This window comes from Rhinoraja longicauda, chromosome 12 (genome assembly GCF_053455715.1).
Source record: "Rhinoraja longicauda isolate Sanriku21f chromosome 12, sRhiLon1.1, whole genome shotgun sequence".
NCBI lineage: Eukaryota > Metazoa > Chordata > Chondrichthyes > Rajiformes > Arhynchobatidae > Rhinoraja > Rhinoraja longicauda.
Genome location: NC_135964.1, coordinates 46,416,307 through 46,443,796, shown reverse-complemented (window position 1 = coordinate 46,443,796; position 27,490 = coordinate 46,416,307). Strand labels below are relative to the sequence as shown.

The following is a 27,490-nucleotide window of genomic DNA, read 5'->3' as shown; positions in this document are numbered from 1 at the left end:
ATAAATATGCAGCTGGCCTAGTTGAGTTTCTGGTCAATGAAGAACTGCGAAATTGAAGGTGGGGGGAGGAGGCCTTGGGCTTTGGTAAACCTCTGGAGATAGTCATTCACTGGCACTTCGTAGCATGAATGGTACTTTCCATTATTCCTTCACTAAATGTTGTCCATGCTTAGCTCCGTCAACACTGGAAGAGATGGGATAAAGAGGCAGTTTTCCTGGTGTGTAACTGTGTAACTGCGACTCCAAAATTGCTAGGCTTTCATTTAGCAAAACACAAAGTGTCTGAGTAACACAGCAGGTCAGACAGCACCTGTGGAGGGAATGGGTAGATGATGTTTCAGGGTCTTCACACTCCAAGAAACTGCAGATTTCCCCCATTGAGGACATTGGACTTTGTCCATAGAACAGGTATGCTACAATGCTGACAACTATATATTTTTCACTCTGTATCTTCCACTTTGCCCTATCTATTGAACTTGAGTTTGAACTGATTGTATCTGTATAGTATATCTGATCTATTTGGATAGCATGCAAAACAAAGTTATTCACTGTACGTCGGTACATTAGTACGTGTGTCAGGGATTATGGAGAGAAGGCAGAAGAATGGGGTTACGAGGGAGAGATAGATCAGCCTTGATTGAATGGCAGAGTAGACTTGATGGGCCGGATGGCCCAATTCTGCTCCTATCACTTATGACCCTATGACCATATGATATGTGACAATATAAAACCTAAACTTAAATCAGGAGTTCCTTCAGCAATTTGTGCTTTGCTCAAGATTCCAGCATCTGCAGTTCCTTGCATTCATTTCCATTCTGTTCGTAGAATCTCTTGTAATTCCGACAATTACACGGTTAACGGACAGAACCAAGCTCCCGGTTGCCGTGGCGGTGGGTTCATAAATAGCGGGGCATTCCCTTGGCAAGGTGAGGCGAGCCATGTCTGATGTCCAACTTTACATCTCCAGTGTCTCGGCATCGAGTGTGGTAAGTGCAGCACGTTGTAATGAATCGAAATCCCGGTTAGAGGGCGACACTTCTCGCAAAAACGACCACATTTTTTCCCCCCAGGATTACTGGCAAACCAATGTTGTTTCAACATCGTTGCAGTTTTTTTCCCGAAATATTGCGAGTATCGATAACATTTACCATGTCAGGCATTGATAAAATCTAATTAAATGTACGGTGCTAGAGGGTCCCTAGTTAACACTACATAGAACCCAAGGTTCCTCAATTTTACCCAATGGAAATCAATCTTGATCGTTTTTGGGTAGTTAGAAAATAAACAGAAAAGAGAGATTTATATTACCTTGGATAAATCTAGGATATAGTTTTGAAAGGAATCACCCAAATAATTTATAACAATGAGGGGAAACTTGAAAGGAATCTGAGTAAATTTGAAACCAAACACGTCTCTGGGATCTCTGGATGAATGGGGAAACCAGCCCCCTGACATCGCACAACGTTGCTGCCCTGTTAATTTCACCGTGTGACAGGTTAGTTGGCTTTACCCAGGGCTGCAGGATTGGTCTCTCCAGAGAGATTCAGAGACTCGTGGCACGACGCAGTACAGAGGAAGCCACTAGACCCATGGTCCCTCTGTGACACTTTGTGCGAGCTATCTTATTAGTCCTATTTACCTGCTCTTTCCCTATGCATAAGTAGGCACAAAATGCTGGAGTAATGTGTAGGGAGGAACTGCAGATGCTGGTTTAAACCACAAGATAGACACAAGATGCTGGAGTAACCCAGCAGGAAAGGCAGCACCTCTGGATAGAAGGAATGGGTGACGTTTTGGGTCGTGATCCTTCTTCAGACCTGCTCCCCAGCTTTCATTATGCATGGTCTTTTTTGTTCATGTATGGCATTTTCTTTGACTGGATAGCACACAAACAAAAGCTTCTTGCTGTACCTTGGTACACTTGAGAGTAATAAATAAATTGAGAGACAACACAGTGGCACAGCGGTAGAGTTACTGCCTCGCAGCACCAGAGACCCGGGTTCGATCCAGAAACTACAGATCCCGAAACTACACACAGTTTGTAGAAACATAGAAAATAGGTGCAGGAGTAGGCCATTCGGCCCTTCGAGCCTGCACCGCCATTCAATATTGTCCCTAGTGGGTGTAGGATAGTGTTAATGTACGGGGATCGCTGGGCGGCACGGACTTGGAGGGCCGAAAAGGCCTGTTTCCGGCTGTATATATATGATGATGATGATGATGATCATGGCTGATCATCCAGCTCAGTAACCTGTACCTGCCTTCTCTCCATACCCCCTGATCCCTTTAGCCAAAATATAGCCAATGAACTGGCCTCAACTGTAGATCAATCCGTTTATTCGGATTGATCCATGTCTGGCTTTCAGATTGCCAACCAGATCCATGATCCATGACTGGTATTTGTTTTGAAACCGATGTTTAGTTTTGCTTTGTAGATTAGGCAGGCTTCGAAACTGTGGTGTACTGTGCGGACGTTTACTCATTTGCTCCCGGCTTGTGTTCTTAATAAATACTTTAGAAGTTAACGACATTGTGAAGTCCGCACTTCTTACATGGTGTCAGGAGTACTGTGGATTTGTTTCAGCTCATTTCTACTGTTATAACATGGCTGGGACATTCCGACAACCGGACCCTCTCGTCTTCGACGACCAGATCGGTGAGCGTTGGCGCCTCTTCGAGAGGCAGTATAATGTGTTTATTCGTGCCGTCCATCACGACAAACCTGCCACGGCTCGGGCCTACATGCTCCTCAATCTCGCGGGAGATGAGGCTTACGAGCGAGCGCAGCAATTCGTCTACGCGGAGGAGATTGTTCATCCCCCGGTAGGCGATGCACCTTCGGTTGTGACCCCTGCGGAATCGGCAGAGGACCCGGAGTGTTTGATAAGAAAGTTTCGCCAGCTTTGCGAACCTCGGACGAAAGCCCCAAAGAAATGGTTCCTCCTTCTTCGGACGAACCCCATTGTGGAGCGGGTGAAGTTTTTCTCTCGTCACCAGAATGACGGTGAGACAGTTGAATCGTTTCTGTGTGCTATTAAAAAGGCAGCCAAGGGCTGCGGGTTTGGACAACTCTGCGACGAGTTTGTGAGGGACAGGCTGGTGTGTGGGCTTGCGAACGATAAATTAAGGAGAAAGCTTATCCGCGACCCTGCTTTGACTCTGGACAAAGCTGTCTCTTTCTGTGCAAACTACGAAATTGGCAACCGTAACGCCGCGACGCTGTCCGGGGCACAACATTCCACACCCTTGGGAATCGATGCCGTCCAGACTACGTTTCCAAGACAACGAAAGCCTGAGACACCTTGGTACGTACAACGAGATAAGCAAGGATTTGTTACAAACTGTTCTAACTGTGGGGGCTCTCATGTCACGAACAGGGAGAAATGTCCTGCCTTTGGCCAAATCTGCCACGGCTGCAGAAGGAGGAACCATTTCTGGAGATTTTGCAGGTCCAGGGCTCGCGATGCCCCCGCGAAAATACCTAAAAAACCTGTGCACCTGGTCCTGCCGGAGCCCTTATCAGAATCCTCTGATAACAGTTCAGACGGAGGGCCCAAGGTCGACGGTATCGAGCTGCTTGTGCATTCCACTGTGGGGGTTGGTGCTTGGAACAGCGAACCCATGGCCACAGTGATGGTGAACGGCCATGCTCTGGAAATGAAAATTGACACTGGGGCCAAATGTAATGTTGTATCTGAGACTGAATTCCTCCGTGTTCGGAATCCCAGGGAGGCAGAGAAACTATCCACCTGCAGTGCCACCCTTGTGGCGTACGGTGGCAGTCACGTCAACCCTATTGGGCAGGTCAAGCTGCTGTGTAGTCTCCGGAACAAATCGCAAGTGTTGCGATTCTACGTTGTCAGGGGCGATGTAGAGACACTGTTGGGATCCGCTGCCTGCACTGACATGGGACTGGTCACGTTTAGCGAGGCCGTGCATCAACTGGCTCCTAGCCCTAACTCCACGCAGCGCATCCTCTCTGCATACCATGACCTTTTCGACGATGAGCTGGGCAGGCTGCCGGTCACGTACTCCATTGCTTTAGACCCGGACGCGCGCCCTGTGGTGCGTCCTGCCCACCGTGTCCCCGTTGCAATGCGGGACCGGGTCAAGGCTGAATTGGACAGGATGGCAGTGCTTGGAGTTATCACGCCCGTTACGGATCCTACGGACTGGGTGACTCAATGGTAGTTGCCGCTAAGAAAGACAAACAAGAGCTCCGGATCTGCATTAACCCCAGGGACCTGAACGCCTCTCTGAGGAGGCCGCACCACCCCATGCGCACCGTGGAAGAGGTAGCTGCTCGCATGGGCAAGGTTTCTGTCTTTTCAGTGCTCGACGCCAAGAACTCGTTTTGGCAAATTCCCCTGGACAATGTCTCATCCCTGCTAACTACCTTCAGCACTCCGTTTGGGCGCTACCGCTTCCTTCGCATGCCGTTTGGCATCAGCTCGGCCAGTGAGGTTTTCCAACGAACTATGGAACAAATTTTTGATGGCTTGCCGTGCTCCATCATCGTGGACGATATCATCATTGCTGGCAAGAATGTGCAGGAGCACGATGATAATTTAAAGAGGGTGCTTGAGCGTGCCAGAGAGGTCAACCTGAAGCTCAACCCCCGCAAGTGTCGGTTCCGTGTTGACCAGGTGAAGTACGTGGGACATGTCTTTACCAGTGAGGGGCTCAAGGCTGACCCCTCCAAGACGGTGGCCATCAGTGCGATGGCGGCGCCGACAGATGTTACCGGCCTACAGCGGTTTTTAGGCATGGTCAACTATCTCGGGAAGTTCATCCCCAATTTTAGCGAGCTCTCGGCTCCACCGCAGACCTTTTCGATTGGCATGGGCACCAGTACTTGGTTTTGGTGGACTCCTACTCTGGTTGGTTCGAAATCGATGTGCTCCACTCCACATCATCCGCGACAGTAGTCAAGAAGCTCCGCAGGCACTTCTCGGTCCATGGGGCACCTTGCACTCTAATCTCCGACAATGCTGGACAGTTTTCAAGCCAGCGCTTCCAGGACTTTGCGAAGCGTTGGGGCTTTCGACACATCACCAGCAGTCCAGAGTACCCGCAGTCGAACGGGTTGGCAGAGCGGGCGGTCCGCAGCGCGAAGCAGGCCCTCGAGAAGTCCAGCAGGTCAGGTTCGGACATTTTCCTAGACCTTCTTAATCTCCGCAACATTCCGCGAGACTCAACTCTGGGCTCCCCGGCTCAGCGCCTGATGTCCAGGAGGACACGCATCACCTTGCCCGTTTCGAAGCAGCAGCTCCAGCCGGAGGTCTACGAACCTTCCACCATTCAGGCTCGACTGCACCAAAAGCGACTGACCCAGAAGGTTAGTTACGACCGATCCAGTCGCCCTTTACCCCCGCTGTCAGAGGGTCAGGTCGTCCGGCTGCAGTCCCCGAAGGGATACGACCGCAAGGGTATTGTCAAGGGGGTCTGCGCGGAGCCCCGATCTTACCTCGTTCAATCTGATGGAGGTCTATACAGGCGGAACCGGAGACACATCTTACCGGTAAATGAACCGATGCCATCTCAGTGGGATTTAAACGGGTTGCCCGATGACCCGGACGATGTGCTATGGCCGGAAGGAGGTGACTATTATTCGTCACCCACAGCTCGAGAGCTGCCCCTTGCGAAGGAGACAAATTCAACATCGGTGAACGCACCATCCGTGGAGCTGCCTCCGACATCCAAATCGCCTATGAGGCCTGTGGCACGATCCCCGGGGAAGCCCATGCCGGTCGCATCATCTCCAGCGAGGGGTACCTCTGAGGGGCCGTATCGGACTCATGCGGGGCGGATTTGTAAGCCCAACCCTAGATATAAGGACTATGTCTAGAGACTCCCAGGACGCTTGCTGCTACTACAATATGTGCTATTATATTCCCATTACTGCTGTTTTTGCAATTGCATTCTGTTTTGTGCTGTACTGTTGTGTATTGGAATGCTAGAGAGTAGCTGTGGTTTTTTTAGTCTGAAAAAAGGGAAGATGTAGATCAATCCGTTTATTCGGATTGATCCATGTCTGGCTTTCAGATTGCCAACCAGATCCATGATCCATGACTGGTATTTGTTTTGAAACCGATGTTTAGTTTTGCTTTGTAGATTAGGCAGGCTTCGAAACTGTGGTGTACTGTGCGGACGTTTACTCATTTGCTCCCGGCTTGTGTTCTTAATAAATACTTTAGAAGTTAACGACATTGTGAAGTCCGCACTTCTTACATCAACTACCTTCTGTGGCAGAGAATTCCACAGACACCACTCTCTGTGTGAAGAAATGTTTTCTCATCTCGGTCCTAAAAGACTTCCCCCTTATCCTTAAGCTGTGACCCCTGGTCTGAAGAAGGGTCTCGACCCGAAACGTCACCCATTCCTTCTCTCCCGAGATGCTGCCTGACCTGCTGAGTTACTCCAGCATTTTGTGAATAAATCGATTTGTACCAGCATCTGCAGTTATTTTCTTATACCCCTGGTTCTGGACTTCCCCAACATCGGGAACAATCTTCCCGCATCTAGCCTCTCCAACCCCTTAAGAATTGTATATGTTTCAATAAGATCCCCCCTCAGTCTTCTAAATTCCAGCGAGTATAAGCCTAGTCTATCCAGTCTTTCTTCATATGAAAGTCCTGCCATCCCAGGGAAGTGAACCTTCTCTGTACTCCCTCTAAGGCAAGAACGTCTTTCCTCAGATTAGGAGACCAAAACTGTACACAATACTCCAGGTGCGGTCTCACTCATAGGTTGTACGTTCTCCTCATGGGTTCTCTCCGGGAGCTCTGGTTTCCTCCCACACACCAAAGATGCACAGGTTTGTATGTTAATTGGCTTCAATAAAAATTGTAAAATGTTTCTAGTCTGTAGGATGATGCGGGGATCGCTGGTCGGCGTTCACAAGTTATAGGAGTAGAATTAGGCTTCTGGTCCTAGACTCCCCCACCTGGTCCTAGACTCTCCCACCTAGACTCTCTCCAGTTTGAAAAAAAAAGATATTCACCAAGCCTATTTATCTCTGTCAATTTCATAACCAAGATCTTCATATTTGCTGAAAAGCTCTGTTAGGTGGTAATTCAGTAAATACATTTTGAACTCTAATGAAAACTGCCCCCTCTGCTACCACTTAATCACTACTTCCACAAACATGATTTGCCTTTTGTTCATGTCTTCCTGTAAGAACCCACATCTTTCAAAGTGACAATTATTTTTGTTCAATCACGTTTAGAAATACAACATGAAAACAGGCTCTTCATCCACAGAGTCCACGCAGATCATCGATCACCTGTACACTGGTTCAGTTACCCCCAGTTTTGCATTCTACACCCGAAGGACAATTTAAAGAAGACAATTAACCTACAAACCTGCATGTCTGTGGAACATGGGAGGAAACCGGAGCACCCAGAGAAAACCCACGCAGTCACAAGGAGAACGTACAAACTCTGTAGTCAGGATCAAACCTGGGTCTCTGTCGCTGCACCACTGTGCTGCCTGAATTAATCATACCCTACCACCACTAGCATTAAACTGATTGACCTCCAATTTGGAACTTTAGAAACTAACAACCATATTCCTCCAGTGGTCTGATACCTGAGCCGTATCAGGGAGATGAGGAATGGGGATGTGTGTGTGTGGGGGGGGGGGGGGGGGGGGGGATGGTAGTCCTGAGAGGCAACTTCTTCCACACAGAGGGTAGTGCATACATGGGACAGAGGAAGTGGTTGAAGCATTTAAATTACATTTGGACAAGCAACTGGATAAGAAAGATTGAGAGGATACGAGTTAAACACTGGCAAATGGGACCAGCGAGATGGACATTTTGATTTGCAAAGGGCTTGTTTCCATGTTGTGTGACTCAATAACACTGATAGAATATGCGATGGGGTCGTGTGGAAATTAAAAAAATATATATTTGAGTGAGAAATCACAATAATTATACCCAACAAAAACATTTCTGTATCTTGAATCTATTTCTAAGATATTTGTATCCTCTATATGCATCTTGGAACAATAGTACTTGAAAGAAAATATCTTTAATTTACAAGCATTGCTGGTTTTTACAACCTATATATCCCATGTTTTTTTTTAAATGGAAATATTCTTCCTTTCACCATTTTAATTGGAATATTTCACCATTTTAAACAAGGGATTAAAAGGTATTTATTGCGCTGACTGGTTTCAATGCATTCTGATTTAGTCTGAGCTTGGCCCAGACTCTATCCCTAGCAGATTCTGTTCCACATACACTCCCGAGACAGCAACATGATACTTAGAACTATATTCATAAACAAGAAGACTTAATCCTTGCAACCTTTTTTAAAATATATATCTGACAGGAGCTGACTTACTTACTTTTAATGAAGGTTAGAGCTTCCTCAGAAACTACCCACTCTGCAAACATATGGCCAGATCCCCCAACATCTCATAAAAACCTTTCAAACAGATAAATGGAGCTGCATAGTATTGGCAGGAGATGCACTGTAATTCTGCCTGTTTTGGAAAGATGACAGCTGGACTCCAATATAATGCACACGCTGAGTGCAGGGGAAAGACACAAAGTACTGAAGTAATTTAACGGGTCAGTCAGCATCTCTGGAAAAAAAGGATGGGTGATGTTTCAGGTCAGGACCTTTCTTGGGGTTCAAGGCACAGAAAGTAACGAAGACTTCCTACTGTCCTCCAACAGCACCATAAAGAGAAGAAGACAAGAAAATAGGAGTAGGAGTTGGCAACAGGCACCTCAAGCCTTCTCCTCCACTAAATATGATCTATGGTGGCTTCAACTCTTCTGTGCCAGTTCCCCTAGCCGGGGGTGGCACAGCGGTAGAGTTGCCACCTTACACTGCTTACAGCACCGGAGACCCGGGTTCGATCCAGACGACAGGTGCTATCTATATGGAGTTTGTACATTCTGCCCGTGACTGTGTAGGTTTTCTCAGAGATCATCGTTTTCCCACCCACACTCCAAAGCCATACAGGTTTGTAGGTTAATTGGCTTGGTTTAAATATAAAATTACCCCTATTGTGTGTAGAATAGTGTTAATATGTGAGAATTACTGGTTGGAGGGCCAAAGTGCCTGTTCCATGCTGTATCTCCAGACTAACCCCCCCCCCCCCCCCCCCCCCCCCTCACCCAATCTTTCAAAACATTATCCACCTCCACCATCACCATGAAGTTCATCTCATGATCTAGCATCCATAACTAACCTTCCAGGGTAAATACAATCCTGAATTGCACCTTGAGGGGCTGAGCTAGTGGGTTGGGTAGGTTAGGACTTTATTCTTCGGAAAGCAGGAAGCTGAGGGGTAATCTCAGAGTGTATAAAATCATGAGGGGAATAGACAAGGTGAATGCAGAGAGCCTTTTACCCAGGGTAGTGGAATCAAAAACCAGAGGAAAGAGGTGCAGTGTTTAATATGAATCTGAGGGGCAACTTTCTGTTGCGGCATCACAATAAAAGCGTGTTGGGGCATCTTGGTTGGCGTAGGTAAATTGGGCCAAAGGGCCTGTTTCAGTGCTGTATGACTCTACAGCACAAAGTCCTGGAGTAACTCAACTGGTCAGGCAGCATCTGTGGAGGGAATGAATAGCCAACATTTCATGTATTCTCCTTCAGGCTGATTGTAGTAGGGGAGGGGAGGGACAGTTGGGAAAGAGTGGAGGTGGAACAAAGCCTGGCAAGTGATAGGTTGGAGATAGACAAAATGCTGGACACAAAATAGGTGACGTTGTGGGTCAAGAACCTTCTTCAGGCTGAAGAAGGATCTGAACCTGAAAAGTCACCTATTCCTTTTCTCCAGAGATGCTGTCTGGCCAACTGAGTTACCCCAGCTTTCTTCAGAATAGGTCAATACAGGTGAGGTGTGATTGGCAGATGGGTGGGCTAAGCCTGGAGCCTTTGCAGGGACCTTTCCAAGTCACATAAAATCCCAACTTAGAAGTTTTTCTTAATCTCTTCAGTGTCATGAAAAAGACTCCCTACCCAAAAATATTGTGGGAGTATCTTCACAAGACACACTCCAGTGGTCCAGGAAGATGGCTCAAGGGCAATTAGAGATTGGAAATATCTGCTGGCTTTGCCAACATCACACCCTCATGAAAACGGTGAACTGAAACAAAAAATCCCATTTTAACTTTACTAAAAAAAACAGAAAAGTATCTTGACTTTGATCGAGGAAATGTCTGGTATCTAATTTCAGGTAATTTTGCCATGCATAACAAGCCAGGTACCTGGAATGAATCTTAAATATTCCTTTTGAAATATATTCAGTACTCTTAAAAAGCTCCAGTAAAAGACACTTTACACAAGATTTGCAGATGGCAAATGTTTTTCCATTTCAGTCATTTACACATTCTTTTCTAACCCCAGTTAAGGTCTCAACAGTTGGAAGTGGAAAGGGTGCTGGAAATAAAGGGGATAAATTACAAGCCGATAGATATCTCAGTCAGCGAAGCACTGCTGGAGGAAATGAGGAGTAGGGCAGGTGACCCACATGCACTTCCACCACAAATATTCAATGGCAACAATTACTGCGGGGTAAGAGATCATTAATTCCACTTTAATTGAAGCCCTGTTGCTCTCTCAAATGGGTGCAGACTATTTTATGTAACTAATTCAACGAAAAGTTGTCTGTGACCACATCGGTTTTCTCCGGGCTCCAGTTTCCACCCACATTGCAAAGTCGTGCAGGTTTGTAGGTTAACTGGCTTTTGTAAACTGCTTCTAATGTGTAGGGTACAAAACTGGGTCTTACATAGATCTAAGGTATAGGTGATCGTTGGTCGGTGTGGACTCGGTGGGTGGAAGCACCTGTTTTCATACCGCATCTCTCTAAACTCCTTGTAGACACGACTGAAAGTCAGCATTTATTAGTTATTCCAAAGGCTTGGTTTTTAGTTGCACAGGAGGATTTAACTTCAAATCTTTCAATAATCTAGGCCTCTGGAAGCTTAACCAGCAACATTAAAATAAAAATGTATTTTTAATGTTCATTCTTTTAAATGAAAGTTGCATTTCACTTTCTACTGCATTTATTTTTCGGAGGATCAAATAATCATGAAGGAGTTTAGTTTAGAGATTCAACATGGAAACACGCTCTTTGGCCCACCGATCACTAGTTCCATCCTCCACACTGGGGATAACTTATCTACAAACCTACACGTCTTTGGAATGTGGGAGGAAACCGGGGCACCCGGGGAAAACCCACGCGGTCACATGGAGAATGTACAAACTCCATACAGACAGCACCCATAGTCAGGATCTAACCTGGGTTTCTGGTGCTGTAAGGCAGCAACACAACTGCTGCGCCACTGTGCCACAGCTGTTGATGAAGCAATGTTTCAACTGGAAGTACTGATGGACAAGAGCAACGGGTGTTCCATCTTGGGTCATGCAATGATGTCCCTCATCTATAGAGACCATTGGATAAACACAGTCTACATTGTCAAGTCCAGATTTTGTTTTGCAATGGCCGACGAAAGGATGCTTGACCAAGTTTTAGTAGCCTGCTTTACTAGGCACCCCAACATACAGCAAAACTCATCCCCTCCTACACTACTTTATTTATACCCGGAGGGAAATTAATCTGCCAACAGTCATAAAACACAAGATACATAAAATTAAAATGACGATTGGAAAGGATTGGGGATATGCAAAAATTGGCAGGGGGTGGGGGAAAGAGGGTAGTCATTCCACCCCTTGACAGAAGGGGGATGAGTTGTACAGTTTGATCACCACAGGAAAGAAGGATCTCCTGTGGTGTTCTGTACTGCATCTTGGTGGAACCAGTTTGTTGCTGAAGGTACTCCTCAGGTTGACCAGTGTGTCATGGAGGAGGTGAGCTGTATTGTCCAAGATGCTCTGCAGTTTGAAGACCATCCTCCCCTCCAAGACCACCTCCCATGAATCCAACTCCACCCCCAATTGGTAGAACATCTGCAGCATCTTAATGCAGACATTGAAGGAGCAGAGCCATCTCAAAAAGTGCTGCTGGCTCTGTCCCTTCGTGTACAAGGCTCCAGCGTTCCTGGACCAATCCAGTTTACTGTCCAGGTACACTCCAAGGTATTTGTGCTCCTTGGTAAACTGCACATCCAAATCACTGATGGACAGGGGTGTTTCTCTGCTCCTAAAGTCGACCACTAACTCTTAGCACATTGCCTAATTTTGACAAGCAGTGTAATTAGGTTTATTTGACCAAATTTCTGAGGAGATATTTCAGCATGTGCAAATTAATACTATTTTAAATTCACTGCAGGTTTTTTTTTTGTTGCAGGATTATAATCAATTTTACGAAGCTGTGGAGAATGATGAAATTGATGACTTCTTAAAATTGAGAGAAAGAAACACAGCCATAAACCTTCAACAGATTACATCAAAATGATGCTGTGGAAATCTGTAATGATGGGTCTAATGCTGCTCACTGTAGTTCATTCCTGCTGTCTTATTGACATCACATTGGTCCTTTAGTGTAACAGTCAAAATTAAAATTACTAGACTTTTTATTTTTTAATTTCTGGTAGAAATTAGAATTTTTGGTGACAGCATGAGTTGAGACAACCTCAACAATTGCATTACACATCAGTCCTCCTGAATTCAGATAGTTGAGATTTCAGAACAGTTAGAAGCAATGTCCAGGATAGTAAGATTCAAACAACATCCTTTCAATATCTAGGCTGCTGATCCTGTAACATCTTCACTGTAGATACAAGAAACTGCAGAAGCTGGAACCTTGATACCTATCCTTTCCCTCCACGGATGCTGGCTGACCTGTTGAGTTCTTGTGCAGTGCTCTGTGTTGTGAACATAGTCAGAGTGCTACTCTAGGCATTATGCCTTAAACTATTGCAATGGATATTTTTCTAGCAGCTGGGAAAGAAATCAAATGCAGGAATTACATCAGAGTATCAGAGAGAATACTTTACAAGGTATAAGGCTGAGGGAATGGGACTGGTGGAAATGCCGAAGAAAACATTTCCTTGATGGACTGAGCGAGAACCAATGCAAGAAAATGAGAAAATAAGCTAAATCAAAGTCACAAAGAAGTCCACAGTCCAGAATTCACAATCTGATGTGTCAGGAAAGGCCAATAAACTTACATTAATAAAACAACTTTAATCGATTAAAATTTCAAAATAATGTAAACGGGAAAACTGGTGCTGTTTATTTCAGGAGTGTGTTCATACTGGGGTTCATTTAACATAATTGAAGTACTTCCCAATCCCAATATGAAATTGGAAAATGTGCAGCTGTACGAAATGTGAATGGAGGACTAATATTGGCAGCTATCTCACGACAAGACAAACTTGCTCTTTAGAAATGGAAGTAACTGGAGCCACATTTCGGATGAATATAAATAAATCCTAAGATCAAACCTTGCCAGAGAATAACATGATTAAACCTTTGATAGACACAAAGTGCTGGAGTAACTCAGTGGGTCAGGCAGTATCCCTGGAGAATATGGATAGGTGACCCTTCAGAGTTTGATTAAGTTTGAGAACACTGAAGAAGTTTTCCTCCTCTCTCCGACGGGGGTTCTGCAAGACCCTCTCCCAATGTACCCCCATCTGTGAACCTTGCTGCTCTCCAATGATGTTACCTGACCCACCAAGGTTTGCCTTTCCTTGCTAAACCAGCACCTGCAGTTCCTCGTTTCTACTATGATTAAACCTTTCCTCTGTTTAATGAAACACTAAAAAAAATCATGAAAGAGGGATTTTATTTTAAAAAAATTAATTGCATCATTTATCGGTAATTACTCTTTCCAACATTCACAGCGACTGATTTCAGTGAAAGGAACACTGGCAAAAGAGGAAAATAGGCAACCTGGCATAATTAAGATGTCAAAAACATTTTTGCAGTAATTGGCAGTTCCTCTTCTGAAGGCAAGCTTTGAGTTAAGGCTCTAACTGGCATTCCCAAGGAGGACATTTTCAGAATAAAAAGCAGAGTTTAATCATGCATAGAAATGGGACTGCTCACATTAACTTCCAAAAAATGTGTTTTGCTCCTGCAAAGTCCATTGAATCCAAATCATCTACAAAATGGAATGGAAAGATTGGCTGCGGCTCAATATTTGCAAATGGGGGTGGAGGTTTGAAGGCTACGCCTCCGTAGAAATCCATGCTTTCAATTGAAGAAATGTTTTGGGGGCAGTGCCAACATGTTTTCTGAGATCACCATAGGTGGTCGAATGTTCCTGGGTCAAGTCCCTACACTTGTCCTGCAAGGGCCTCTGCTTCCTAAAAACAAGAAACAAAAGAAAAACAGAAGTTTAATTAAACGGAACAAAACTGAACTACAGAAATCAAAATAGCTGCGTTCTGAAACCACTTACTCCGCGCCAGTTCCTTCAAATAGTTTTTTATACATTCTCCCAGAAATAAACTGGCATTCAAAGCTAATATACAGAGTAGTTCATAGTTGCTGACCAAATCTCTTTAGATTGGTTTACAGAACAAGTATCCAACATGATTAACTTAGTATTTGGATCTGGGCTGAGGAAAGGAAGGAACATTCTCCGAACGGATATCCCACACAAAGTATAATTTATTATACAGGTACCAGCATGTATTACTACCCATCAACTTCATTTCAATTAATGCAGTATCAAATACGTAAAACATCCCATAGGATTTTGCATTTCACACAAAGGTCAAAATATTATATCCCCAGTGTATCACAATTTAAAATTGAAATCAACTGCAGAAAGAAACATGAACATTGCAGTCATGGATAATCGCATGCAATTTCCCGAAGCAAATAAATAACAGCGTTTTACTAAAACCAAAAAGGAAAAGCCGTGAGCTACATTCAAGTCATTCCACCACACAATCTTTAATTAAGGGAATGACATTTATTTACCGAACACTAAACCTCAAGTTACCACACCAAACATTTGGAAAGAAAAATTAGTGCAAGCCACAGACATGTGCAGGAAATTCACTGGGTTGAGAAGAGACACGATATGCTCCACAAGTGTACTAAAGTAAAAAAATCAACATAAATGGTTTTGTGTTTTTAAAGGATGCCTTAAATATCAAAGTCGTATTTATTTGGTGAGAAACACAGTCAGCCAGACGTGCACAAATTAGTTCCCAACACATTATTCTGGTAGAGCTGATCCAGTGATATGATGCAACTTACTGTGAATAATTAATTTACAATACAGCTTTTAAATGCATTTGGAATTTTAGAAAGGCAGAATGCTTTAGCGATTAGTCAACTTCAAAGCTTCAAATACATGGTCAGATGCCTAGCTATGTTAGAGATACAACACTCACTGAAGCTAGTTATGTTTTGGAACCACAGCAGCAACATCAACAGGCATGTCAACTGTTATGTATTTTTAGTCCGAAGTTTGACATTTCTTGTTACCTTAAACCCTTGCAGATGAAATCATATAAAAGCAAAAATATTTTTTTAAGATTCATCCACTTCCTCCTCATCCTGATTGAGAAATAAGAGAAAATAAGTGACTACATTTCCTGGGACCCAAACAGTAACTAAAAGAAAACATGGTCACCATCATGTATTCAGTCAGAGAGTTGTAAATCTGTGGAATTCTCTGCCTCAGAAGGTAGTGGAGACCAATTCTCTGGGTGCTTTCAAGAGAGAGCTAGACAGAGCTCTTAATTATATCAGAGTCAGGGGGTATGGGGAGAAGGCAGGAACGGGATATTGATTGTGAATGATCAGCCATGATCACATTGAATGGCGGTGCTGGCTCGAAGGGGCGAATGGCCTACTCCTGCACCTATTGTCTATCATTCATGTCATATCTTACGTGTTTGGCAGAAAATACCATTTTCCTTTCAAAGCAATTTTTAAAAAAAAATCATGAGACCGCCTGATCCTGAGATATTTAAAATGCATTCTAAAATTAAAAGGAATTGAAGGATCTTTCCAAATACAACCTAACCTGCGAGCGAAAACTTCTGTTATTGGAATTGCTACTTGTACATTATTATTCAATGACGTTTGCAAAAGTGTACAAATCAAGTCGCATACCTATACAACACCCAAGTAAATAAAATACATTAAACATCAGTCATTGTTAAGCTTGAGTTCAGGGACTCTCATAAAACTACCTCAGTCACTGGTTCTTCATCTTCCTCATCCTAAAATGATGTATGAAGGAGGGAGTGGGAAGTAATGAGTGAGAGGGAGAGAAAGAGACACAAAACTTAAAAGAAAATCAAAATAAAAAATACACCATAACATAAATATGGAATAATTGATATCATAATGTGGAGAAAGTGATGGATGAAATTACACATGAAAAGAATGAATGAAGGCTGGAAAACATGGAAACCGAAACCTTGTTGTGGAGCAGAGTGATATCTTAAACAACTACTACCAATTTTCATTCCATTCGCCCCACCCATCTTCCCCACCTCATGCACCCACAGTTCAGATCAGAACTACTATCTACTTCAATGGAGACCCTCGGACTATTTTTGATCAGACTTTACTGGCTTTATCTGGCACTAAACATTATTCACATTATTCCCTTTATCATGCACCTGTACACTGTGGATGGCTCAACTGTAATTATGTACTGTCTTTCTGCTGACTGGTTAGCACACAGAAGCTTTTCACTGTACCTTGGTACACGTGACAATAAATAAATTAAACTAAACACACCAAAAGGATGTTCACTTGTTAGTCAAGAGAACAAGTTCTTTGTGTGGAGTACAGAAGAAGCTTGGGATCAAATGAAAACTCAGGCCAACCATGACTGGACCAGAGCAGGTCCAAACCCTACCCGAGCCAGATCGCATGATTTTTGCTTTCCCTGTATCTAACCCAGAGGCATTTATTGAATATTGTGCTTGGACTGATAGTGCATCATAGGACATCAACACCTCAGATAAGCACTCCAGACTGACCCTAGCTCAATGTGTTTGGAACTTAAAAGAGCTACTTGTAAGCTGATGAAATTCCCAAATTGAAATCAAATTGCACGCCAACATTTCCTGGAATCATCCTATCCCCGATTGGAAACAATGACAGATTACAATTGAAATATTACAATGGAATGGAAACAATATAAGAATGATTGATGAGAAGACAAAAAAAAACAGATGGAGCATGTAACAGATCTACCTCAGTTACGGGCTGCTCTTCTTCATCCTGAAGGAAGAAATGATAATAGGAATGATATTTGAATAATGAGCAATTAATAAGGTGAAATGTTTTGGTTAGTTATGATGAAGACAAAAAAAAAAAGAATGTGTAGATGTAATGAGAAGAACTCCAAGGGATTTGCACTCGAGATGCACTCTGAAACCCACGAACAAGGCATGCTTGAAAATGAAAATTGTTAATCAAGTGGATGTGTTAATTTTGATGTAACAATGGTTTCTCAGCACTCAGAATTTAATGATTGAACCTCTGTAACTGGCTCCTCTTCCTCCTTGTCCTAGTAAAATTAATATAATCGTTAGAAACAAAACCAGGAAGATAGAACGCAAGTATACAACTGTGAAAGAGCTGTATCATGAAAAAGCAAATTTCACACTCTGACTACCATCTACTTCTTACTTCCAGTTGTTACCTAGAAGGATTTTCTATGTTAATAGTATATTCTTTAAAAAGTCAGATTCATTCAAGACACTAACATTTAAGTTGGCTTTGGAGAAGAGTTCATGAATGGAGGTGGAGGTGAGAGAAGCAAGAGGAAGAGACCATAGTAATTCAAAAGACAGGCACAAAGTGCTGGAGTAACTCAACGCCTCATGCAGCATCTCTGGAGGAAAAAAAATGGACGACTTTTCGGGTCGGGATCCTTCTTCCCACAGTATGAAGAAGGATCCTGACCCAAAACGTCACCCATCCTTTTTCACCAGAGATGCTATCTGACCCGCTGAGTTACTCCAGCACTTTGCACCCATCTTTGGTATTCACAGCTGCAGAAACCCTCATCCACGCCTTCATCACCTCCCGTCTGGACTACTGCAACAGCCTCCTCTATGGCTCACCCTCAAAAATCATCAGTAAACTTCAATACATTCAAAACTCCGCTGCCCGTCTACTCACCCACTCCCCGATCCGTGACCATATCACCCCCGTCCTTTACAAACTCCACTGGCTCCCCATCCCCCAGAGAATCCAATACAAAATCCTCCTCATGACCTACAAAGCCCTCCATAACCTGGCCCCTCCTACCTGACTGACCTCCTCCACAGGCACACTCCCACCTGCACCCTCTGCTCTGCTGCTGCCAATCTCCTGTCCCCCCCCCCCCCATCCGGACCAAACTCAGATCCTGGGGGGACAAGGCTTTCTCCATCGCTGCTCCCACCCTATGGAACTCACTACCCCAAACCGTCAGAGACTCCTCCTCATTCACCACATTCAAAACATCACTGAAGTCTCACCTCTTCAGCACTGCCTTCAACCACTGAAGGTCACCTCACCTTCTGTCTCCTTTCTCTGTTCGTTTACTTATTTATCTATTTATTCACTTCTCTATGTTCTAGAAACCCCTGTAAAGCGTCTTTGAGTGTTTGAAAAGCGCTATATAAATGTAATGCATTATTATTATTATTATTATTATCTGTAGTTCCTCGTTTCTACCATGGTAATTCTAGTGTGTGAAACAGGAAACAGTGCAATCTGAGTTAAATAAATTATAGATGAGGAAAAAAAAGAAAACGATTCCCCAATTTCAATCCCAGTAAAAAAAAAAAAATTAATTGGAAGTTCTTCCCCATTACATTTCCATTAATCAACTGAACCAGAGCAAAAATGTAAATGGTCCACAAAACTAAAATAGCCTAAATTGTGTCCGAAGGTGATGTCTTTCTTTGTGGGGTAAAATCAGGGGATAACCGGGGAAGCAGGAGGAAAGGGGAGATGCACACAAACTCACACACCCTTCATCCCCTCAATTGAACCAAATAGTAAATTACAGCATCATTGTTACTTATATCGCTTGTCACTGATCACATGCACAAGCTGCTAAACTGCTAATATAATCCATCCCTTGCAATGCGTTGTGCAGATATTCCTTGTGACAAATTGGTCAAACTATGGAATGCAATTCTAAACAAAGCAAGTTAACTCAGTAAGTGGCAAGATACTGAGAGGTGTACAGATGTACAACTACAAATGACCCTAGCCTGCAGAACAGTCAAGGATGCATTTGCAAGTTTTAGATATAGCCATGTGACTGAATACAATAGCAGGGATATAATGCCAGAACTGTATAAAACTAGTTAGGACCCAGCTAAAGCACTGCGTACTGTTTTGGTCACCCCACTACAGATAAAGAGGGTGTGATAATTTGAGTGGAGCATAGATCTTGTCCAAAATTGAGCATTGTAGATACAAGGAAAAGCTAAAGTTGTTTTCTTTGGGAACGGGATGATAGCTGATTTAATCAGAAGGTTATAAGTGATCCTGTTAAAAGATCCATTTCACAAAGTGCTTAAATTAATAATCAAGTGCTTCAGCCACCTTCAAAGACATAAAACCTAAAATTTATGGTCACCTCTCCCAGCTATCAATTCCTCTTTTAACTTTTCTCTCTAAAGCTCTTAAAGGATTCCAACCCTGTCCACACACACACAACCACACAGCGAACTTAGTGTCCAAAAGATGGCTGCCTTCTTGAAGTAGTACTTTTTTTTTTTAAAGCACTTGATATGCTAGTACTTGCATTCACTTGCATTCACTTGTATTCTGCCAATTTGCTTGTAATAATACTGCTGGATGAATGAAATTTTCCAACTGATCGGGAAGATCATTCCATATCTCACACCTATCTGTCCCCTTCCTGCCACCCACCCCATAAACCCAGCATCCTTGGCCACAAGTCTGATCTGTCACAAAGATGAACGAAAGCTGTTTAAAATGCCACATCCTACTTCTCAATACCAAAATATTTTCACCACCATCCCATTTCTCCAATGATCTGACCTACATGTTTGATGCTAATTTCATGAACCTTCCATGCTCGTACCTCATGGCTCCCTCATCTGCCCTTTACAGGAACTCTGTCCATTCTGGCCAGCAGTGGGCATCTTTCATCTTAAGCTGTTTGCACTGCCCAGCAAGTAAAATTCTGATTTGGGGAAAATAAATTGGATTTTTGTCATCTTAAAGCTACATTTTAATCTCCAAACTCCTTCAGTCCTCCAATCATTGCCATCTTTGCTTCCTGCTTCTCAATCGCCTTGTTTATTTGGGACTGGTCCACATATCAATACCGCACTGCTCCTGCCACCTTTAAAGCCATAAAACCTAAACTTTATGGTCCCAGCACTCCCATAATCAATTCCTTTTTTAACTCTTCCCTCTAAAGTTCTAGACAATAAATCTCACATAATTGCTGTCATTACATAGCTACTGTAGAACATGCAATATAGACCAGATACCTCTTTTTCCACAGCTTCACCATCAGGAGCAGACTCCTTAGTGGAAGAAATTGGAAAGGATAAAGTAAAATGGAATGCATTTATTTTTAATACAATCTCAATAACACGTGTTTCCAAAATGTATCAAAAGGTTAGAAGTACATATGATTAGTTGAGATGAAAATGAGATACACTCGAGATTAACATGTTAGATTATGCTAATAGTGTTACTCATGATTAAAATGGTCGAGAGTTTATTAAAAACCTTAGATTGTAAAAGCTTTACAAAATCTGACAAAGCAAACGATATGTCTCAATACAGCAAGAATCTTCAAACTGCAACGATAATTTAATATTGACATCAGCAACTCTGATTGGAAAGTCTTGATTCACAAAATACTGAAACACACCCATTGGTCCGAGTTCATGCCAACCAGCTAAGTCGCTGCAACATCACGAGAAGGGATTTCTTTAGTCAGAGGGTGGTGAATCTGTGGAATTCATTGCCACAGACGGCTGTGGAGGCCAAGGCAATGGATATTTTTAAGGCAGAGATTGACAGATTCTTGATTAGTAAGGGTGTCAGGGGTTATGGGGCGAAGGCAGGAGAATGGGAATGAGAGGGAAAGATAGATCAGCCATGATCTATATACTTGATCAATAGACTTGATGGGCCGAATGGCCTTATTCTGCTCCAAGAACTTATGAACATATCACATTCTGCGCTCTGTTTCTTTTCTCTTTACACTACCCATTGTACTAAAGTATGGTTTTATGATTGTAATAATGATGATTTTTTTAAAAAAGGATCATAAGCAAAACAAAGCTTTACTGTATCCCAGTACACATAGCAATAAACCGATTCCATACCATCAGGTACCAATTTACACCAAAGATAGACACTAACGCTGGAGTAGCTCGGCGGGTCAGGCAGGATCTCGGGAGAAAAAAAGGATAGGTGACGTTTAGTGTTGGGAACTTCTTCCGACTAATTTACAGACTACCCATTTACACCAATTCCATTGTATTTTCATTGCATTCCTGTAATCATTAATTTGCACGTAGATAAACAAATCAATATAAAGACTCAATAAACACTCTCTGCAGAGTGCACAAAATGAAAGCATTTGCAATATAGGAACACAACCTGACCCATTTGTCCCTGAAGCCTGCACTGTTGCTCAATGATCGATCTGTTATTTAAAACCTCAATTTCCCCATATCCATTCACAATTTAACAGGAACAAAAATCTATGCAGGGTTCAATGAGAATAAACCTTGCATCAAATATCATTTGCAGACACTTTCCAAACGTACACTTCCATTTGTACATGGAACCGCTTCCATTCCCCAGCCTCCTCTAGACTCCAACCAGTGGTAAACTCCTCAGGTCATGCAACAGATCATGTGTGCATGCATGACCAGTGAGACTGTTATTCATACCTGGGATGATTTTTGGCAACTAATAGTCTATGGCAATACAAAGCAATAACAGTCAGTATTTGACAAAAATCTTAAACCACCTTCCCATTTTTTATTCAATTCAATATTTCAAAATGTTTCGGTGTTATCAAAGCACGTTATTAACACCCTTAAGCCACCTATAATTAAAAAGTAACTGAACCAACCACATAAATAGTGTTGATACAAGCTTAAAGGGTGGTTGTCTTGAAAAGAATGAATTACCATCCTTCCGCTAAAGAGGAAAAATGTACCATAATTACTAGAAATATTGCTATTTTCATGTTCATAAGTTATAGGAGCAGAATAAGGCCATTCGGCCCATCATGTCTACTCCACCATTCAATCGTGGCTGATCTATTTATCCCTCTCAACCCCATTCTCCTGCCTTCTCCCCATAACCCCTGACCCATAAAACATATTGACAAGAATTTGCCAATCCTCACCTTAAAAATATCCATTGACTTGGCCTCTGCAGCAGTCTGTGGCAATTAATTAGATTCCGACTGCCAACCTTCATAATTGGGGAAAGAATATTCCCAAATGCTGGATTATTCTGTTTCCCACTCTCTCCATTCATGTCCCTCATCTAACCCAGTATGGAGTACCTTAATTCAATTAGGTAGTTAGTAATGAAGATGAATATGAGGTTTATTAAGTGATTATTGGACATGTAATTTCTTGATCAATGTCAAATTAAATTAAATTTGACTTGAGTTTGTAATTAAACTGAAGTGGCTCAGGCACAAAAATAATAAGAGGAATGTTTACAGGTTTCTGAGATTCTCCTGCAGCATCTTCTCGATCAACCATTTGGTGAGGAGGCTCCTCATCCTTTGCAATTTCGTTCTCAATGTTTTCCTGCACACAGCAACATCAATATTTGAAAGAAAACAAAGCAAATACATTTTTCTTTACAAAATCCACGAATTCTAGAGGTTCTGACAAAAAGGTGAAAGTTTATAGATGCTGTAAATTAAAACAAAGAGCATACACACATGTTAGTGTTGATACAGAGGAGACATCATGAGTGGGAATCATCAGTACTGAAATAATCAATGAACTGCACAAAGGAGAGTTTAATAGAATGATGAAACTGGGCAAACGTGAATGCAAAACAGGCAAAAGAAAGATTAGCACAAAGTCGTTTCTTCCTGTGATCTAAGAAAGAAGGAAAAATCTTCTGCCATCTTATGCTATAAGTTCAGTTGACTGTTTATGTATTTTGATAGAACATCACATTGTTTGATATCTGCACAGATGCGAAACTTGAATGCCGAGTTCTCTGGTGTATTTGTTTTCTCCCTCCAAGAAGCTACGAACCAGTTTTATAAAAAATAAATTCTACCTGAATTGATATTTAGCATTAAATCAGCCCAAACTGTTGTTAATTATCATGAGCAAGTTAATGGCCTAACTAATTACACCATTGTCGGATTATGTATTTTTATTTACATAAAACATGAGGTAGAAAAATTAATCTAGCAAATGAAGGTGTGAATCTTCACATTTTGCTCCAAAGACCTGAAAATAAAATACTACCAAAACGAAATTCTCCGATGGTACTGATAATGATTTTTTTAAAGTGAAAAATACCCTGCATAAATTTGGAAAACCATGTAAAATCCTTCCACTAAATAAACAGTTTGTTGACTTAAGTATACAGCATTATAGTTTTAACGTCAGTCTGCATGACAAACTTCTTATTACTGCAAGCAACTTTCTCTTTGAAAATTAATTGTGTTAAAAATATATACTGCTCATTTGCTAGTTCAGCTATTCATATTAAAGACTCTCACATCACTTCTATCCACACACAAATTGTTAAAAATGATAATCCATGCACAAAAAACCATGCTATATAAGAACACCCAGAGCAATACAGGCAAATATATAATTACATTTATATCTGTTGACCGTTCAAAGTGATTATGCAACATTTCATTATTTTCTCCAAGCTGATCTTCGCTGGCTCTAAGCAAGTGCTGCACATTGGCATACCAAAGAAAGAAATGGCGGTGAGGGAAGAGTTCTGCCATGCCAATATGTTGCAAAGAATGACAAAGACAACATTATTGAACGATCATTTCTTTTTGTTAATCAAACCAAAATTAGAAAGAAAAAAAAGCATTTTGGCACGTTTCCAGTTTTTAATAAATACTTGCAATGAGAATAATTACATTCTACTAGGTTCCATTGATACATCTAGATTTTTTGTGGCCTGATGTTTTGACTCAAGTCAATCACTTCCAGATTTGAAGAAACAGATCCTTCCCTAGTTTCTCAGTTACATAACAAATATAAAATCCAGATATTTTCAAAGTATTTCCAACACAGAAACAAGTTATTTGGCCCCAAGCGATCAATGCTAATTATCCTGAGTCTTAAATGCAACATCACCCAACTGTTCTATCACAACACACTTTTATTGTGACATTTTAATCCTTCCTTTGACAACCTAAATTCCAAGGCTATCAAATGCTTTGGTTTCATTGCCCCAATCCATTTCCGTTGCCCCAATCCATTTTCATGCACTCTGATCTAACTTTCCTGCATTTAATTTTATCTTTCTTTTCATTCCCATTGTGTGTTATCGATTTCAATGCTGCCAAGCTTTTCAGAATCTTAAGTACCTCTATCAAACCTCTAGGATAAAAGGAGACATCTCAGACCACTGTGCTTTGTCTTAGTTCTGTTAATAACCAGAAAAATAATGACATAGGAGGCAATTTACCCCATCATATCAAAAAGGGGCAACCAGCCTTTCTAAAAGCAGTCGCCGCATCCAAGTTCTCCATTAGTTGTAATTCATTGTAAGATATCCAAGGTCATGAATGGGCTAATAAATGCAGGCCTCCAATGCTCATAATTGAGCTACTAAAAATATTTTTTAAATCTTCGCTTCTCCAAAGAGAACTATGCCAGTCTCTACATTCTCTCCACATAAATGAAATTCCCTACACTGATAGTCACTCTGATAAAATCTTCCCTGTAATTTCCTGTAGTGTAGTGTACAAAAAAGGACCCAATTTACTGGTCGAGGCCCAGTCATTTGCAAAATATTTATCTTAAATCTGTAGATATCACAATTTGCCTTTTAAGTAACTTTATCAACAGGCCAAAACATGTTGGCATGGACTCGCCATCTACAATCACCACCCAGTGCAATCATCCCACTCTTATACTTTGCTGGAGACGAAGGGATATCTTGTTGACTCGAAGCATCCTAGATTACAGTTGCAAGTACAGAATAGGGGTGTAAACAGCACAATGGAGGAGGTTTCTCCCCCCCCCCTGATACCTGCCTAAAAGCTTTGATGTAGACACAAGGAACTGCAGATGGGTTTGATAGTTGGCAAAGATCATCCATTTAAATAATTTAATTTTCATTGCTTTCTGAATATCAGAGGCACTTAAATGCAAAGAATAAAATAAGTCACTTGAAAGCAAATCAATAAAGGAATGCTTAAGTTCTAACTTGTTGCAGAATCCAAGAACAAAATTTTTCAATGCGATTGATTGGGAATCTCAGGACTGAGGCTAATCTCTCAAATGTCTACAGAATCACTATAATATTCTGACAGGATGCATCATAGCCTGGTATGACAACTGTTTGCTTCTTGACTGTGTAAACCTGCAGAGAATGGTGAACACTGCCCAGTCCATCATAGGACTGAGAGCACTTCCTTCTTTCAGTCTATTTTCACAGTGCATTGTATCAGGAAAGCTGGAAGTACTGTCAAGAGTGCCTATCGAATTGGTCATTCTCCTTTCTGTCTTCTACTTTCCAGAAGGTACAGGAGTTTGAAAGCTCGAACGTCCCAACTTAATTATATCTACTTCTTCACTCATATCTGACTCATAAAACAATCACCTTTGTCACACCCATTCCCTGTACCATTACCTCTACTTCTGGTTATTCCATCATTGTACTTGAATAATCTTTTTGCACTTTGCATTGCACCACAACTTTGCATCATTTTGCTGTTTTGCACTATTCATTGTATTTATTGTCCTATTTATCATTAATATAAGTATCCTATTTACTCTGTGAGCATTGTCTGAACAAGCAATTACATTGCACCCCCAGTGGTATACAACAATAAACTAATCTGCATCTCCAACTTCTGGCTCCCTGGGAAATCCCGAATGAAAACACATTTCTCAGTAAAATTTGAAGCTTTCAGATTTGACTACACATGCATACAAGGGACAGAGTTGAGAGCATTTACCTGCAAAGCTCAGGACATTGCAAGTAGTTGCAATCCGAAATTGAGTGCATATTTTGAACTCAGTTCTCCAGCATACACTTTAGTTTACCAACCGCTTTATATAGTTTTCATTCCTATTTTTAACAACAACGCTACTCAATCAATCTACATGCACTCTCATACTGTGATTTTCCTTAATGAAAACTGAAGTTACAATTGGAAATCCCGCAATTCTCTGGGGTCTAGGTAGAAATGGGTGATAATATACCCAATAATCTCCGCATTTTTAAAATCCTACATTAATCCGAGCTTGGAAAAGCAAAGCAACTTCAATGCAAAATTAGACAATGAAAAAATAAACATCTGGCAGCTTGTGCTCTCAGTGAAACCTCAAATTAAACTACACAATAGAATATTATATATCCATTACAATTAATAACATGGGTCCAAGTATGGCCTTGGTAAGCAAACATTTGCTTGTGAAAGCCAGAAATTAATAGGGCTGCAATATTGCGTCAGATGCATAAGTACACAGTTAAAACAAACATCACAAGCACATTACAAAGCTTCCATTTTGGTGGGTTAATGTCATCTGAGTTACCATCTGAGAGATAAATATTTGCCAGCTAAGCACTATGCAGCTTCGAAACAGAACTCTAACCAGTGATATGTAGTGGATGAATCAAAACTAACCAAGTCCACTGACAGCCGGATAAGTTAGTTCGAGTGCAAGCCAAAACCAAACAAAAAGGATAAGTAAATACAATGTTTAATTACAATTGTTTTATTTTCTGGAATTTCACCATTCTGGATGATTGCAGCCTGATGAGCTTCCTGGATCAGAGAAAAAGCAAACACAAGAAACTGAAGGTTATACATTTGCTAACAGTTTTTGGACGAAGAGAAAATCAAGAACTGGGAAAACTGAAAGCTCAGTAAGTTCTTGCGAGTGTTGGTCCTCAGTCATTGAAGATGAATTTAGGTTTTCACAGTATCAGCAAGATTCAGAAACCAAATTTTGAAGTGACTATTCAAACTTTAAATTGGACTCATTATAAAACATTTAGGACTACAGGAGAAACATACATACAAACCATCTATAACAGGATATCCAAATCCTGGCAGTAAATTGCAACTGTGTTTGAAATATAATGTTCAAGGCAAAATGTAAAAGGACTAAATGGTAAAAGATTCATTTATGTATCTTGCACACATTATTAACAAAACATTCTTTAAAAGTATTAACAGCAATATACAATGCAAAATAGAAATAGAGCACAAAATTTACTCCTGTTCAAATGCCCTCTAATTCTGAATTAACAGCAATATGCAGTGCAAGGTACAAATAGAACACAAATTTTACTCCTGGATCTTTGCTGAAATGCAGACCAGACTAAAAAGATAGAAAAGATTAATTTCTCCAAATGGCAAGTGAACTGTGCAAGACAATCCTAAA

The 27,490-nt window shown here is 41.7% G+C and overlaps 2 protein-coding genes across 2 annotated transcripts in view; one reads left to right on the top strand and one right to left on the bottom strand.

The window, feature by feature from the left end:
* Positions 1–938: 938 nt before the first annotated feature.
* Positions 939–12,384, top strand: LOC144598460 (SH3 domain-binding glutamic acid-rich-like protein 3). Its single transcript, XM_078408602.1, has 3 exons — positions 939–986; positions 10,371–10,538; positions 12,277–12,384. The coding sequence occupies exons 1-3, from the start codon at positions 939–941 to the stop codon at positions 12,382–12,384; spliced, it is 324 nt and encodes a 107-aa protein (XP_078264728.1).
* Positions 12,385–15,407: 3,023 nt separating this feature from the next.
* Positions 15,408–27,490, bottom strand: part of LOC144598986 (SH3 domain-binding glutamic acid-rich protein-like) — a 36,851-nt gene continuing 24,768 nt past the window's right edge. The window contains exons 4-11 of the mRNA XM_078409676.1: positions 26,812–26,868; positions 23,725–23,808; positions 22,595–22,684; positions 20,384–20,419; positions 17,395–17,424; positions 17,109–17,135; positions 16,091–16,120; positions 15,408–15,449 (exon numbers count right to left, since the gene is read on the bottom strand). Of these exons, the coding sequence (XP_078265802.1) occupies positions 15,423–15,449; positions 16,091–16,120; positions 17,109–17,135; positions 17,395–17,424; positions 20,384–20,419; positions 22,595–22,684; positions 23,725–23,808; positions 26,812–26,868 (381 nt within the window). The 3' untranslated portion in view covers positions 15,408–15,422. The remainder of the gene's footprint in view (positions 15,450–16,090; positions 16,121–17,108; positions 17,136–17,394; positions 17,425–20,383; positions 20,420–22,594; positions 22,685–23,724; positions 23,809–26,811; positions 26,869–27,490) is intronic.